The 17,774-nt window shown below is 38.6% G+C and overlaps 1 protein-coding gene across 4 annotated transcripts in view; it reads left to right on the top strand.

Annotated features, from left to right (window-relative positions):
* The window catches only part of PLCB1 (phospholipase C beta 1), a 406,093-nt gene that overhangs the window by 292,600 nt on the left and 95,719 nt on the right, over nt 1–17,774 (top strand). For all 4 annotated transcript variants that reach the window (XM_074864428.1, XM_074864427.1, XM_074864429.1 and 1 more), the window contains exons 11-14: nt 574–731; nt 5,028–5,110; nt 11,628–11,712; nt 12,204–12,381. In XM_074864428.1, the coding sequence (XP_074720529.1) occupies nt 574–731; nt 5,028–5,110; nt 11,628–11,712; nt 12,204–12,381 (504 nt within the window). The remainder of the gene's footprint in view (nt 1–573; nt 732–5,027; nt 5,111–11,627; nt 11,713–12,203; nt 12,382–17,774) is intronic.

Here is a 17,774-nt window from a genome sequence, read left to right as displayed (position 1 = left end):
TTTGAGACCTAGTAATGGTACCATTAGTGACTGTGCAGGAGCTTTGTTTTATCTAGTATTAAACTGCATTGCATATTATGAGAAAATGTGATCTTGCTGTCCTGAGTCGCCTCTGAATTTTGCAGTGCTTGTCAAAGGATAGCAAAGTCTTTTAAAACTAAGCTATTTTATTTTATTTTATTTTATTTTATTTTATTTTATTTTATTTTATTTTATTTTATTTTGGTTTTATTTTATTTTGATTTTATTTGATTTTGATTTTATTATGGTTTTATTTTATTATGATTTTATTTTATGTATTCGACACTGTCTATCAGAAGTTTTGAATTGGCTTCAGTTTGGTTATTTCTCCTCACTCACAACAGTTTAACTGAGGGCAGAATCCAAACCAGGCCATTGACTCTGCCTAAGTTACTTCTATCATGTTCTTATGCTTCTTGTATGCCTTTGAGTGTTATTCCTCTCAGCCAAGGGTAAAAGATGCTGTTAACTCTTGATTATGATTAGATTATTTGTGTTTATTCCCGAGGGCTGAAATGACTTCCCCTTTTTCACATTCCCATGCTCTTGCAGCTGGACAGCTGGCCGGTAACTCATCGGTGGAGATGTATCGGCAAGTGCTTTTGTCAGGCTGCCGCTGTGTGGAGCTGGACTGCTGGAAAGGACGAACAGCTGAAGAAGAGCCGGTCATTACACACGGATTCACTATGACAACTGAAATATCCTTCAAGGTACAGCAACACAGCACACTGGTGTCGTTGGCTTTAGCTGGGGTGGTTTCTTTCATGTAAAATGCATCGCAAATGCATTGCTAGAACATTACTGCGTAGGTGAAAGGGAAGAGATATGTGAGGGCAAAAAGATGTTTTAAGGGGTGATTTCAGAGCATGTGCAGGATCATTGGAAGGGAAGAGTTGCTGTATTTGTACCTTGCACAAGAAGAGGTTCTTGGTCATCATGGCAGTTGGAGGAAAAGGGATTATATGGTGTGATAGTCTGGGGCATCTTGGGGCTGAGCTCAGTGCCCAGGTCCATGCTCCTGTGCATGTCCTGCAGCAGATCTCACAGGGAGAGAAATAGGATAGACCACAGCCAGGGCTGAAAGACCAGGTATTGCCACCACAACTGGTTTTACACTGTGTAAAATAGGCCTGCGGATGAATCTGGAGCCAGGAGGATGGGGAGGAAAGACTGGTTTGTGTTACAGCTCCATAGCGTGTGGCAGGGAGGAGAGCTGAGATGAAGGCCGTAAGGATTTGAACAGCAGCAAACAATGTGTCAGTATACTCTTTTTCTCTTCTCTGCCTGGTAAGTGGGAGTGGGAGACAAAAGTGCTGAACTGAGGCAGGAAACAGCAGCTATTGTGGAAATCTCAACAATTTGCAAGCCTTTAAATTCCTGTGAGCAGAGAACAGGCTACCCATGCCCAGATGGGCAGGTTCCATCCACAGGGTCCTGATACTCGGCATTACATTCACAATTTTAAAACTGAATATTGGTGTGAGCAATGTTACCCTTACGCCTGATACTTGGGATCAGATCTAAAGCACTGGAGGATGAAAAAGAAAAATTAGTATCTTTGGAGAATGTGAGGGGATATTTCTGCCATTCAAACTCTAAACATATCATTTGTGTTACCGAATTTCATCTTCCATTTACTTTTTCTATAATAAAAGGTAGATACTATACCCTTAGCAATAACCCTAAATTGTTATCATCTTGTTATTCTTAAAAATGTTTTTGATCAAAGATGTTAGATGAGCACGATGGAGGTGTTTTCCTATAGTATTAAGATTGGTAGTAGCACAGCTTATGATGGTACATCAGGATATCGTTTTTGAAGTGTGAAGAAATAATTCCTGTTCATCCGAGACACTAACTCACCAAGGAAATACGTTTCTAGACTTAAACTTGTGTGCAAGAAGATGTGGAAAAATGTTCATTACTGAATTTGGTTATGTTACTGATGTTAGGTATGGCTTCCCTGCTAGCTACAGCTTTGAAGCCTGTCTCCCACACTTGAAGCATAAGTTGTTGTGGGGTTTTTTTGTTTTCTATTGCCTTTAGGACAAAAAGCAAACAATACTGCCACGCAGACAAAACACCAAATTTCACTTGCACCAGAATACTCCTTCCTTTTTTTTCAATTTGTTTTCTCTAACTCTTCACTGATTGAGTTAATCACAGGAAAACTTAAAACAACCTTCTTGCATGTTTTGTTATTAACTTTCTGGTTATATGAAGCCAATTATGTTTATAGGCATAGAGTTTGATTGCTGGAAGTCCTTTAATTAAGGAAGATAGCTCTCAACTCCTTTGGTCATGAGCAGGAATTTAAAACAAAGTTAATCTGATTCTTAAAAGGATCATTAGCAGGAATGAGGATTATCCCTGGTTATTTAGACATTCAACCCTAGGCATTGTGTTTGCAGGAGAGATACTGGAAAGTGTTTTAAACCTACTCAGGAATATTTCATCTGTCACTTCAGGGCAAGTATTTTTTCTCTACACACAAAAATGTAAAAATTTATCAACTGCTGGTTTCTTTTCAACACTCAAAGTGTGCTGCTTGTCTGAGGAGGAGCAAAATGATAGTGAAATAATGCCAGAAGTGTGTGAATCAATTCAGAGTGATCACTGGGTCTTGAATGCTGAATCATTTATCAGCTCACGCTTTTGGCGTGACCACAGCACACAATGCTTCTGTTCAGTCTGTCAGTTTTCACTGCCTCAGATAGGCTTCCTGAAGTGCGGAGGCAGAAACAATATATACTTCCCATCCTTATGGTGCTGGGCGTTTGGGGTTTTTTGTGTTTGCTTGGTTTTTACCTTGCTTCATACCATACAGAAATCAGTAAGGTTTTTCTCAGCTGCAGATTGTGAGCTGCTGCCAGGGTGAGATGTTATAGGGAACCAACAATATTTTTCATGCCATAACCAGGCGTGTGTACTTTATATACACCTTGGAGACCTGTTTCAGGTGAGTCATTCTGCAGCTGGAGTAAAGTGTGGAACTTATCATAGTGTTCATCTCTGACCACGGAGAATTTGCATTTACATTTGAATGCAGTGCAAGACTGAATCACCAGCATACCTGTTTCTCCACTGAACCAACGCCTGAGCTTCTCATCCTCAGATTTCATCTGTGTAATCCTGATTTTACTCTTTAAAGTTATTTTCCCGACGCGTGCTGGATTTCGTCCCTTTTTACAGTTGAGAAGGCAGTTGAAAATAAATGTACGGATTTACTCCACAGCTTGAGCAGTGTGTAGGAGCAAGAAGGGCCTCAGGACTGCTTTTGGCAGTACCTCTTTAATCCAGCCTCAGGTGTTCTTAAACTCTGCATGATGCTCCATAGCCAAGGGAAGGGTGCAGCTGGGTGGTGACCAAGCCAGTGCTAGTGATCTGGGTGGAAAACATCAAGATGGGAGGACTCAATATTTGTAGCCTGGTTCTCAGCACCGCTGTTCCCTTGTAACGGCAAAATTGTTTTCGATGGTTTTGAGAATCCCAGCAGTTCTGAACAGCGTTGGGGTGGTACCAGCACTTAGTGACTTACTGGAGCTGGAAAGAAAGCATGCAGCAGGAATACCTCGACCATACATTGCCCCGTGGGAGACCCACTGCTGTGAAACTGCAGCTTCCTACCTGCCTTCACCCAGCCTTCTGCACCATTTAATATTCTTCCCATAAACGCTTTGCTTTTCTGCTTTCTCTAAAGACTAGAAGTGGTCTTAGTTTTGAAGCACATGAATGGTTAGTGAAGTATTTAAATATTTGATGATTGCAGTTCGTTAAATATAGTCATTCACCACCTGTGTGGCTGAGAGAGCTATTTTCTCATCTTCTAAGAGATACTACAACAATTTGTGCATGAGCTGTGTATTTTTCTACTTACATGAAGACGGTAAATTTTATTTGTATCCTAGCTCATATCAGCAAATCTTGAGACGGCTTGTGCTTTCCTTCTAGCCCTGGATTCTGCAACCCAACATCAGAAGAATATACCAGAAGCTCAGCTTTCATTTTAGGAAGTGAATTTCTTACTGTTATGCTTCTCAACTGAGCCTTTAAAAGTATAGAAAATGAACAAAAGGAATCCTCAGAGGAGGCTTGTTCAAAATCAATAAATCTTTTAGGTTTTAGTCATTCTTATGATTTGGGAGAGAACATGCTTATGGGTTCTTATAAACCCCAGAGTTTGAGGTTCTTATAAACTCCAGAGTTTGACAGCAATGCATATGGAAAGTCTTCAGTGTTTTATGAGTTCTTTTGAAAAGTTTTATAAATTCTTTTGAAAAAAGATTTGTGTTCCAATAGAGAAACATTGAATAATTTGTAACAGTGAGTGCATTTCTCTATTGTGCACCCCACTAAAATCAGCGTTATCAAATGATTCCTCTACTAGATTTACAGTTGTCATTTTCCATCAGAGCTGAAAGGAAACTTCTACAAAAGTTTCAGTTTCTGAGCCCTCTTGTTTGATGATTACTACGCAGCCAACTGTTTTAACAGAGTAGTATGTCTTCTTTTTTTCTTTCTTTTGCCTTAAAGGGATTTCTCTCATCAAAAAAAGAGGGAACTAAAACTTGTGAGTCAGAGTAACTAAGGATTTTATGGATACATGCTTGTGCTGCTGATGTTTAGAAGATATGCATTTGTCAGAGCATGTTTATTACTATGCAAAATAGTTCATGAAAGTCATAGCTTCAGGCATGGAACAAATCCACACAAAGACAAAGTTTTACATTTAAACTATTGATTTAGGCAGACATAAGTAATTTCTTGAGAAATGCAGTGCTTGAGGCTCATCAGACGTTTTGGAGATGTGATTACAGTTCAGGTTGAAAAATTTGGTTGCTGCAAAAGCACATCCAGAGCTTTCTGGGATGTGTAGAATGGGAGGTCTGATTTCAGTCAGTTTGGGTATGATTTCAGACTTCGCTGAGTCTTTTCTGTCTTCAAAGACCAAAACGTTGTTTCTTTGGAGACATAAATTTGTAACTGTATGTATTTTGATTCTTTAGGAAGTAATAGAAGCTATTGCTGAATGTGCATTTAAGACATCGCCCTTTCCAATCCTCCTTTCCTTTGAAAATCATGTGGATTCGTAAGTAATTACTATGTTTTCCTGTATGGTGTTATATTTTTTATAAGGTCTGAGCACAGAACTATGTATGCACTTGTGGCAGTTTTATTATATGACACAATCAACAGCTCGTACCTTAAAAAAACCTATCAGCCTAAGTAACCAAGATGATCAGAATGAATCAGGCATGTTCTTAAAAACCTTCCTGAATTAGAACCTTCTGTATGACAGAGGAAGTCTTAATGATTGTGAGACAAATTGTGTTAACTTTACAGTCTCAGTAAGTCCCGCTGGAATGTAGCGGTACTTCATCAAAGAAAAATAAGCAATATTTCACCTGCTTTTGACCCTATTCTGTGCTATAAGCATATTCTGTGCACAGAATTTGGTCTGTTTCTCATGTGTTAGAAGTAGAGGCCAGAACCATAGACTAGCTAGGTTTGCAAAACAGGTGGTGTGCATGGACAGGAACTGTTCTGTTTCTGCCAAAAAATACCACTTTGCCTAAACTGTTTTTTTTTAGTTACAAAGAAAGGACAATTTTTCTGTGTAAGAAAAGAAAAAAATAAGTGAGAACACTTCTAAATTTGTCCCAGTGATCTATTTTTTTATTATCATTATTTAGTTCTGATTTTTATTTTTTTAAGTTTGACATTAACTTTGGTTTTGAATGTAGAGACCACATGGTTCAAAGTGAGGTGGCATTGACACGTAAAATGTGCCTTAACTTCAGTTGCCTTTTCCCCTTTTGTTTTCTGCTGTGAAAACATTTTCAACGCTTCTGGGGCCAGTTTGGACTGAGAAACTTTTTTTTTTCTTTTTAATGTGAAATAAAAAATAATCTTTGGGGCAGCTATGAATGATTTAATACAAATCAGAAAAGGTGTTGGCACTTGTGCTTCTTGAAGAGGAGAAGGGTGAGGGCTAACTGCTTTTCCATTGTTTTAGGAAGAACATTCTCATCATAAGGGAAGGAACTGGTAGAAGCAGCTATGTAAGAATGTTTTTAAGAACAGATGTGACAATACTGATCAAAAATGATGTAGGTAGAAAAATTTAAAATCTGAGAGCTGACCTACACTACCTGTGTACCTTTTTGTGGGCAAATATGTGCTTGCTCTGCACATTTAAAGGCCACATGGTTATGATTCAGACAGCTGCCTGTTAAATCCTGCTTTGTTGGTTCTGTCTTCCTCTGAAAGACCACACAGATCCTGTATTTAATTTCTTTCTCTAATCAGTCCCCTCACTCCTTTCTTTTTGGCGTAAGTTACATCACTTTGGAATTGCTTATGCTCACTTACTGCTGTAGGTTTTAACTCACAGTGCTTTTCTCATTGCTTCCAAATGCAACCTCTGGTCTAAAGTTCTCAACCATCATTCTTCAGTGTATTATATTTTGTATTCATTCTTCTGTATTTGTTAAAATATACATTCCCTGTGTTACTATGAGGCAGAGAAAAAGCAACATCGAATTTGTTTTAACCAGAAGGGTTACATTTTTCTTCCTTTAAAGTCATTAAGACTTAAATCTTCAGCTAGTCGAGGGTCATCTGTTCTATTTTAGGAAAGTAAAGAAGTAAATAATTGTATAATATAAACTCCTGTCAGATGTAAGTTACGTACAAAAGTGGCTTTAAAACTATAAAATGAAACAGTGTCAAAATTAAAGGTGGAGTGATACTGCAGGAACATGTCAAAAAGGAAACAGAGTCACTGCTGCATTACTGCAACCTTTAGAATTTGCCCCACAGAAACCATTGGACCTTTCTCTTCAGAAAACTCCTGTCATGGAATAAAGAGTTATCCCTAAGTGTATTATTTTATGTCCTTTTCCATGCATTGCTATGACATAGACTTTTAGCAAAGCAAGTCTGAGAAACCGATATCAAGTATTTTCTCTTTCTGAGGCTTTATTGCTATTTATTATTTTTTGCTGCAGCAAATCATCAGACTTAATGTGTATGATTTCTGATTTTGCTTTGGCTGAAAATAATTTCTAGTTATTTTACCAACTGCTACAATTATCTCTTCATTTCTTCACTAGTTGCTAGAGAAATCTGCAATTAGTCATGCCACTCACTGAAACCTTCACCTAATTTCATGGAATCCTCCTTTTGTCTTTTCATTTACTTGGAATGTTGTTTTTCTCCTAGATCTTAAAAGATGGACGTTGCCCTGAGTATTAACAAAAAATGCTATGTGTTTTTATCGAACTGCTGTCAAACAAATCCTATAACATCAATTCCTGCTTTTGGGTGACCAAATTTTTCTTCCGATTTTCAAGTTACAAGAGTCAGTATTCATGTATGAAATGCTGGTCCCATACAAATCAGTGGAAATTTTCGCATTGGCTTAAACAGAAATACAGTTTTAGCCTGTCTTCTGTATTCCTGGCTTTTAAACAGACTAGTAAATAAGTTTTACATCACCACCATAGATGTGACAGCCTTAATCACCACTGGACTTAAAATTTTTCTTCCTTCTGGTTTATGTTCATGAGAATACTTTTAACACTTTTTGTCCACCTAGGAAACAAATCACGTGTTAGCACATCATGTTAATCATCTTGGTTTGCCTTTTTTCAATGCTTTGGACTCCTCTCTAATACCTTTATACCATGTGAAGAATTCTAATTTCCTTTAACTCCACTGTGTAGTATATTTCTTCTTGCCTGTTTTTATACAATAAAAAGTCTAGAAAAAGAGGTGAGCATATAGATTTTTAGAATATATAAAATATTACATATACCATCATTTATACTGAAGTCAAAACATGCACACTGAAAAAAGACAGTACTAAGAAAAGATGTGGTTCTATCGAAAAATAGAAAAGTGCCCTCAAAAAGTTGAAAAGACCTCAAGAAGACCTTGACGTTTGAAATTGGGCTTGCAAGAAGATAAGCAATCTGCAAATCTGAAAGCAGACACTCTAATTAGAAATGCACTGATGACATAGCAAAAAGGTTAAGTGATCCTTGAGCAGTATCCATATAAGATTGCTTCCAAGATTAAATTTAATTACAGTTATTCATATTGCTGGTTTCTTGCTGGAATTGTTATTTCAAATATTAACAGGATTTTTTTCACTTTTTCTTCGTACGCTTTAAATTATTTTAGACTCTTCTGGGAAGCATCTGTGTCTTTGTCTTACACAGAAGAAATATCTCTGCAGAAGTGATAATATAATGTTAGGAGTGGTAGAGCCTGTGTGATTGACCTTCGTAACAGGCATAGTACAAACACAGTAAAACAAAGTACAAGCAATACAGTTATAGTAATGAAAACATTTCTTAATATTCTTTATATTTCCATATCTCCAGGTGTCATGTTCCGGCTTTATCTTCCCTTGCCCTGGCACATTTTGGGGGCATATATAATTAGTCTATGTGCTACCCGTCCATGTCTGCACAGCGAAAATCATAAGGCAGATAAAGTCAGCTCTTTTCAGGCAATCAATTTTCATTACAATACATGAATGCTGAGAGAATTTCCAATAACAGTAGATGTGGACCAGGAAATACCTGCCTTTTTGTTCCATAGCACAAATGGGGAAACAGGTTGATGTGGAAAAGTTGGTATTTCAATCTGTTGCTCTGGTTCATACTTTTGAAAGAAGAGAAAATAAAAAGGAACTGCTACTCCAGCTTTTAAAATACTGTAATAGTAATATTGCTAATGATTTATACTATTGCTAATGATCTATTCTTGAAACAATATATTTTTATATATATATTTGAGAGAGAGAAAACACACAAAAGATACCACTCGGGTAAATGCTGGTACTCCTAAATATTTTTTATTCCCTCTTAGGAACTTTTTAAAATATGTGTGCATATAGTCCATTTCACAAAGACAAGCAATTTTGTAATGTCAAGATTTTCCTACTTTGGCCTTGTCTACTACTGCAAGATTTATTTTTTTTTATAGTATTAAAAACCGTTAGTTTTTCACATAATTGTCCTTTTCCTTCTTTCTGCCTCCGGGATCCAGTGACATCAGAATTTATATGCTAAACCAAAATAATGTTGCATTACATTTTTCTCTTTTGCAAAAATGGAAGTTCTCACTGCACTCCCTTTGAGGTAAACATGTAATTAAACACAGAAGATCAGAATAATTTGTTCTAGCTGTGGTGATAGTTTGAGATTTATTAGATTTAACTCTTGTGGGGTTTTTTTGGATTCCTATCAAGAGTTCCTTTTGGAGTTGATGTGTCCGTTTGAAAATGCTGATGTCACATCTAATTACTACGATCTCAATAATTGTGCTTTTTTGATTCAAGGAGGTGTCCTTTGAACTTTCTGGGTTCTAAGAGCATGGGTCAATTCAAAATATACACTGATGGAGCAGACTGATATAAAATTCAGTATAATGACCCCTAGACCTATAGCAAATACCCAGTCTGCCTGCTTACTAGAGTGAGGGGCCTTTATTTTCCTTGGTAGCTGGTGGTTAGAAACAGCTAACGCACTGTCGTAGCCTGATCTGTTCTTCCCATCACCTTCTGCCTTGCGGGTTCTTAGTTCCACTGCCTTGTTTGTCTTCATCTGAAATCTCCATCCTCAGCTAGAAGTGGCTTTTAGCTTTTTTGCAGAATTGGCTGCACGCAAAAGAAAGCATTAATGAAATGCTGCAGTGATTTAAACTGCATGCAGCGCTTGCATAGCTTTGTGGAATAATTTAAAGCCTCCTCACAATATATTTTGTCAGTGACTGAGCTGATGACCGGATCACCCTGTATCTGCTTCAAGGGACATCCAGAATGCTGATCTTGGGGAAATTATATTTTTTGATTCAAATGCCACCCAGCCTTTATCTCAGCTCTGGTTTGGCCTTGCTGACCCCAGGAAGAGCTGCAGTGCCAGGTGCTCAGTTGGTAGCTAATGACAAACTAGACAGAGCGGTGGTTGTACTCTTAGTTTGCAAGAGAAAAATGAGCACTCCTTTTTCCTATACAACCAGCTCTATTTTGTCATGAAAAATAGCTCCATGGTAACAAAACCACTTATGCCATTCGTGTATCTTCCATGATATGCAGATCATGATTAACAGTAGTTGAGGAAGTTATATTAAGCACTATAAGCCTGTCCTTTAATCGAGACTTCTCAACAGAGTATCAAAAAAGGAAACTTTTAAAGATACGTAAGCCCAGTCGTTACAGATTTTAAACAGGCACATATAACAAAAATACACAGTTGACTAAAATTAGTAAGAGAGTAACCATAGCACTGAGCTGCGTTTTAAGATGATTTGAGTAATATTTCTGAGCAGTATAAGCTATCTTAAGACCCCATCACTGATATGCAGGAATTATTTCATTCTTTGGTTGCCCTTTGGGTAAATTGATTATAAGTAGAGTTTACTGAGGTTCAGTTTATTTCTAGAGGATGTCAGGAAAACCGCTGAAGTAATTTACTATGGTAAAATTTGACACTCTGTCTGATTTTAAATAAAATTTTAAAATTTTGAAAAATCTGACCACATAGCCAAGCAAGCTAAAATGATCATTGAGCAGCTCCACCTAGCAGCTTGCTATTACATCCAGATCCCCACTAACAAGGCTGTCTGGATACATTGGTCCCAGTTACAAACACATAACGTGTGTGCAGTATGTAATTATATGCATATAAAATGTAGTTACACCAGCACTTACTACAGCAATTCTCCAAACTGGCATAATACATCGTAGCAGTAGCACAATTACATCCATGCAGTGACTTCTGCCAGTGAGGATATGTCAGGGGAAGAACTTCTGAGCGAGCTGGTGAGAGCAGTGCAAGCTTTTGGTGCAAACCCAGCCCAGGAGGTCTGCGGCTGGGTCAGTGCTTCGTTGTAGAGTGCAGAGCAGAGATGCAGCTGCAGCTCCGGGCAGTGAAATCTGACAGTGCCTATAGCTGATGCAGCTTTGCTGGTTTTGAAACCCAAGTAATGTCTTCTGCCCCTTCTTCTCTATGGCTGTGCCTTATAGATGTGCTGAGGGAGGTGACAGGTACCCTTGGCTTGGGAAATTTAACAGAGACACCTGCGCAGGAGACTGCTTTCTCTGTAATTGTTTTGGGTTTTATGCCTTAGGTCAAGTATGTCAGAAAGAGAAGGAAATCCAAATGGGGTTGGGAGGTGTGTGTGTGTGAGAAGAATGCCAGGCCTGTGTATAAAGTAACGTAAGGAGGAAAACATTTAAACTTTGAATAAAAATGTTGCCTGAAAGAAGCAAATTTATGTACACTTATTTCCCTAAAGGTAGCAACTGACAGCCTCGTTTTTTTATTTTCTGCTAAGTGCATGGGAAAATATATCTCAGTGTTAAAAGTTCAGTTTCACTATTATTCAATTGACTGGTGCCTTTACTTCATGTATGATACTTTTGATAAGCTCTATCAGAGGAATCGGAGTAATTGCTAGGTCTCTCTGAAAAATTCATAGCAATTAGCTCAGGAAATTATATCTAGTTTAGGGATATTAGATAGTCCATTACTGCTGCTTTCGCTCTGTAGCATTAGTAGGACTCATTTATTTCTTTCTTTTCTCCCCTTTAGCCCTAAACAACAGGCAAAAATGGCAGAGTACTGCAGATTAATATTTGGAGATGCATTGCTTATGGATCCATTGGAAAAATACCCGGTAATGTGGTTTGGTGTTTATCAGATCCCAAATATCTGTGTGAATTTTTATTTAAGTGTTTCAGTCCCGTGTCATTCTTCATATCCAGCCTTTCAAAACAGAGTCTAAAGGAGGGGGTTAAACAATGTGAGCTGTTGGTGACTTAGGCATATAATTTCTGATGCAGAGATTGTTTTGATACAGTGAATTGTAATCTTCTAAATGCAATTGATTCTCATAGCTGCCATTTTATAATGTAGGCTTTCATATTTGAACTAATACTTACTTCAGTTATTACTGTAGACATTTCATAAAGCATTTTTCTTTTCTTCTTAAGTGCCCTCAGTAGCCCTGTTTCATTTAATGTTGAGATTACCTCGTGCAAAATACATTTCATTTTAACAGGGCTTATAGAGGTTACAAAACTATCTTGCACCATGTGAGCCCCAAGAAATTGCCATAAGCTCATTTCTTTTCTTGTTGTAACAAATTTCTCTTCCTTTTTCTGCAAGCTTGAACCTGGGGTTCCTCTTCCAAGCCCTATGGATTTAATGTACAAAATTCTGGTGAAGAATAAAAAGAAGTCGCATAAGTCAGCAGATGGAAGTGCAAAAAAGAAGCTGTCAGAGCAAGCTTCCAACACATGCAGTGATACGTCTAGTATGTTTGAACCTTCCTCCCCCGGAGCAGGTATGAATTGAATCTACAAATATATTTTTCCCTAAACCACAAATGCTTAATTGCAGCTATAATTTAATCCATTTACATTGCTCTAGCAAAGTAAAGGTACACCAGTGTGGGCCTTACTCAGTAGGAAACAACGCTCAGTGTCATTCCTCCAGGAGTCTGTGAAGGCTTGTGGCTGAGGAATCACTTACAGAGTGACCTGAAGCTCAGCGATGTGTACTAACATTTATCTGCACTGCTTAGGTTATCTGCACTGCTTAGCTGCCAACTCCTCCACCCTTGGGTGTCTTTTCTGTGTGCCCAAGCCCGAAACCAGATATAAATGTTTTCTTTTTTCCATTGCCTCTAAGATGTGCCTACCATTTGGTGCCCTTTCAGATTTAACCCACTGCACAGGAGAACTGCGGTGGTTCTGCAGTGTCTTAAGATTTAGGGTAACTGTGAATGAGAGATCTGTTCCTCAGGCAGGCAAGGCTCAACCTGCTGTTGGCTTGCATTAGTTGGGAAAAATGTCACAAACCTCTATGCAAAGTGCTGTAAGATGTTCCAGAGATGGAAACAGGCAAAAATAATACTGCAAATAGATATTTGTTACCATCAGGAATTATAGGGAATGTAGCCAGTGGAAAGCAGTGTATTACATTTAACTTGTTCATTATTAAGCAGAATTTTTAAAATCAGAAACAAAATAGAAAAGTTACTGTAATTTAGCGCATATATTCTGGTAATGCCTATGGGATCTGCAGGAGACCATTGGGAGTGTTGGTATGCAAAAATTAGTAAGAGATGGTCTTTGTTCAGAAGAGCTTAAAACCTAGACAAAGAGAAGTGGAGAGAAAAAAATAACGTGAGGATTTGCTCTAAACCACAGGAGCAGATTAACAGCAGGACAAACAACAAAATCTGTGTATCCTGATTCCCAGCCCAGTGTCTGTTCCCTGCACTCGAATTTCTTCATCCTATTAAAGACTGACATTTTGGATTGCTAAAAGCGGAGATGTTTATGCCCCCATAGTAGAATACTTATAGAGCAAATGGAAAGCTCTACTGGAATACAAGTTCATTACCATTTGCCATTAAAAAACTTTTTTCCATTGTAATTTTTTCTGAACTCTGATTAAGTGAGCTGAAAATTTTCATGCTGGCAGTTTGCCTCAAGCTGAATTTAAAAAAAAAAAAAAAAGATAATTCTGCTGTATTTGTGGATAGCATTGTTTATCCTATTAAAAGCAAAGAAAGAGTTTTCGACTATTGTGTTAAGAAACTTTGAAAAGGACATGCATTGGAGTACGCTTGGATTTCAAAGGAAGATTCATCCTGGTGTCAGGAGTGATTTAATACTGTTGTCTTGATTTGCTTTAGACAAATCCCAAGCAACAGAAAAATAAGTGTATGTTTGCCAACTGACTCCTTTCCAACACTTGAAATCAACCCTGAGTTCCTAACTCTACATTTTTGTTACCAGCACATAGTGAGAACCTAGTGGCAAAGTGGATGTCTTTTACTTTCTGAGTGCCTGATACTCATAGAGGGTGACAGCTTTGTCTTTCAGGAGCCTCTCTCTGAGCTTTTATAGGAAAAGATCTGGGCTGTGAATCTAGATGTTGATGCAAGGCAGGGGCGTCAGTCCCATAATAGGGTGTGTAATTTTACAAATTAACTGTGAATGTGGTGTCTATATTACCTATATAACAACCTCTGTTAACTGTAGGTTGTGAAGATGAACACTTACAAATTAGAAAATGCTAGAACTGAGATTGCAAAATTGATGTGGTCACTTGGTTCATCTGTGACTGCTAAAATAAATTATTTGTAATCCTTGTTTCTCCTCTAGGACCTATGTCTCTTTTGGAGAATGCAGTTAGTCAATATTTTTTCTCTCTGTCATTTAATACTTGATCCTAGATGTAGCATCCTCATCTTGCAGTGAATTTCTGTGGGAGTATCCAGGCTGCATATGAGCCCTTGACAAACAGCAGTGAATTTATCTGAACAATACCTGTGGGAAGTGAAGTAATATTAAGCCAATTTTATCTAAGGAGAGCCAAGTCTGAGAGAGTTTGAGAACAGTTTAGGGCCGACTGACAACGAACATCCAGGATCTGAGTTTTCAAGAATACTTTGAAATTTTAAATACTCAGAGCACAGCTCCAGAGATTTCAGCTACAGCTTACAGCTCTAAGTATGCAGCATTTTTGTAAATCAGAGGCCAGATTGCTGTCTGTGAACATTAAAAAAAAAATTATTCACCATTTTATAAGACCACTGTGCCAAGACCCAGTGAAGAGCATGGTTCCATGGGCTAGTGCTCAACAGTCACCATGACACTCTTCTTTTCACTACCTCAGTCCTTATGTGCATCTCACTACTGACAACATGTAATGCTGGAACACTGCAGCCATTATACTCCTCTATACCCAGTACCAATTTCTTTCTGGAGCATGAGAAGAGTAATGCAGTTAGACTCACTAAAGGAAGCCTAATTCTTAACATTTCTTAACATGAAGTGTTTCGATACTCCAACCTTAATATAACCTTTACATTTAGCAAGTTGGGCATATTATTCAAATAACTCTATCACATTGTATAGTTCCTGTCAGAATTACTGCTGATCTCCAGGAGAAAGTTGTGCTGATTTAGCCTTCTTGAGATTTTAAATTAGTTTTTTCACAGCAGTGCAAAAAATATGGAGATGCGTACTTCAGTTGATAGCAAGCTTCACTGTGTCTTACACTGTTTGAGGTCAGATTTAAACCCAAATTAAACCACGCTTTTGATATGTTTATAAAACATACCATATAAAAGCTAGCTGGTGGTGATACAGTAGCAATAATTAAAAAAACAATTCTGAAACGAACTTTGCAGAAAGGCCTGCAAGATGTTCATGAAATTGATGTAAAAAGTAACTTCAGTAGGGAATAATATCTGTCAGTGGAAAAAGCTTTCCCTAAAGGTACAGCAAAGCTGGCAAAGCAGAAAAAGAATTTCTGAGATAACACTTGTGAAATAGATTGTAATTTTGGTAAACAAGCATCTTAGACCTGGCTGTTTTAGCACAATGAATGGAAGTAAATAAGCAAGATTTTCAAACAAGTTAGATTACACTGCAGAAAGAACAGTGGCAGTCCTACAGGTACATACGTTTTACCGAAAGCAGACCTATACTGAAAGTAGCCAAAACCTGCTAATTGAACAGTATTAAAATTTTCAGGCAAATCGTTAATTTTTCATTGATAGGATAACATTTTTGTCAGAGTGGTGGGTGCTGCAAAGAAAGAGTCACAGGAAGACAGAGAGACAGAGAGGGTAGAATTGGCTCCATCATTTCATGATGACTAAATAGAAAACTGGATAAAAAGTTTTAGGCTCAGTGTATGTAAATGCATTGGTACATTGCTGCTGCATGCCAGCTAAGGCCATGGCCCCCTGCTACAAAGTAAAATGTTTTAGCAAACTGAATAATGTTCATTTTTTCCTTTTTAAAATTCAGCAAGTGCTGACGTACAGCCTGTGCATAAAACAAAAGGTGATTTCAACCCCCAAGATGCTGGTGGCTGCCTAAACGTTATAGAGCTAACAAGCTGCACCAGCAAGTACCACCTTCATAACCTGTTCTGGCTGTTATTTTAAAGGGGTCTGAGAAAGCAGATTACAAAATTTCTCTGAATTTCAAGCAATGTATAACCTTTCGTTTTATTAGGCTCTCAGTATCTGTCACGCTGCTGAGGCATGGTGAGAATGGGTAATATTTAGCACTCTGCTTTCTCAGCCCTTGGTAATAGGGATATGGCTTGTCATTCCCAGCTCTCCTCTCCTAACCATCTTCCATTCAGTATTAAGGTGTTGAAGCCCTCTACCCATCAGTTGGGATTCAGCCTCCTTTGTCCACTTGTTACCTTGCCCACTGAGCACTTTTATGCCTTCCCCATTCTGCCCCGCTTACTGGGGGCAGCTCCTTGAAAACATCCTTGAAACTGCCCCATTACTCCACTGAGGAATTTCCTGTGCTCTTCTGCCTACGAGCAGTTGACAGTATCTGCATTATAACTTACCTATTTTGGTAGAGAGCAACATCTTTTTATTTCTTGATATTCTTCTGTCTGCCTCTGTCCATGGGCAGACTCTTGTACTTGGAGGGCAAGACCTTGGAGCAGCGTGCTCTAGTTTCACTGTATTTGTGTGCCACATAGCATGCAGAGGTCCTGTCCTGAGCTGGGTTTGTAGTCCCATCTAAGTGCAAATAATTATGATGCCATTATAGCTAGTCGTCCCTTAGACAAACTCACACATCTACACTGGACTTGACCTGCAGCAGAGCTGCAGATGCCAGCCCACGTGCATTATGATACACAGGGCCTGTGCCCTCCTGGGAAGGGTTGGGGCTGATCCCACCACCACTGTGCGGAGGTGAGCATGAAGGTGTCCACAGCACAGACATCTCCTCAGTCTGGCCAAGTCTTCCTCTGCTTATGTCCCAGCAGCATAACAGGAAAAGAAGGTGGGGTGTGAGCATAGGACCATCCTGCTGGGTGAAAGGCAATGCAGATGTAGTCATACTTTTTAAAACACTTGCTAATTTTTATTCTGTGTTTGCAATCCTGTGTATTATTTGTCCTGGTTTTGCTGTCTGATGCAGAACTTGAAAATGAGATCTGATCTCCTTGGGAGTCTTCCTGTTAAATATTTTAAAATAAATGAATAATGTGTTGCATACTTTCCTCCCTGGACACTTCTAGCAAGAACAAGCTATCATCTACCTGGTATCTCAGCTGTGCAAGTTGGCTGAAATCTGCCCATGTCCCCCGTTTTGTGGGCTGTGCTGTTTTGCCAATCTGGTTAAACCAATTGAGAGCTTCCCATCCAAAGACTGTCACTGCGAATCCTGTGAGAGCGTGGCTGGCTCTTTGCAGTGTGTTGAGGTTCCCTGAGCCATCCCTTGAGCCTGTTGAGCAATCACGTTACTTTCTTCAGTGAAGCGTTCAGGAAGAAATGTGTTCGTGAATAAAAGCCTGACATTTCAACATCTGCATCTGGAAGGAAACGCAGCCTGGGTAGTCATCATTTGGTTGTGAAAGGAGCACTCATTATTTAAATCATATGTGCTCTCCATGTTCAGAAGGGGCCCACTGGGCATGATTCAAGTCCTGCTGGAACAAAGAGGAGTTTCTTTATTGACTCAGTGGACTTTGGATTAGACCCTAAATTGACAGGAGGAACTGAGACTGAATTACCGTTCTCTGGAGAGTTTGGAAATGCTGCACGGTGGTTAGATTTTTGTGCTGCCAAAATAAAATTGCCGCTGCTGAAGAAAGCTGAAAGGTCTGTGGAATAAAATCTTTGGGGAGAGTTGCTAGTCTTACAGGTGTGGATAGGTGACTGCTATCAGTATAAGTCAT

This window comes from Strix uralensis, chromosome 3 (genome assembly GCF_047716275.1).
Source record: "Strix uralensis isolate ZFMK-TIS-50842 chromosome 3, bStrUra1, whole genome shotgun sequence".
NCBI classification, from domain to species: domain Eukaryota; kingdom Metazoa; phylum Chordata; class Aves; order Strigiformes; family Strigidae; genus Strix; species Strix uralensis.
The sequence above is the reverse complement of the archived record's forward strand: the minus strand, read 5'-3'. Positions and strand labels throughout refer to the sequence as shown.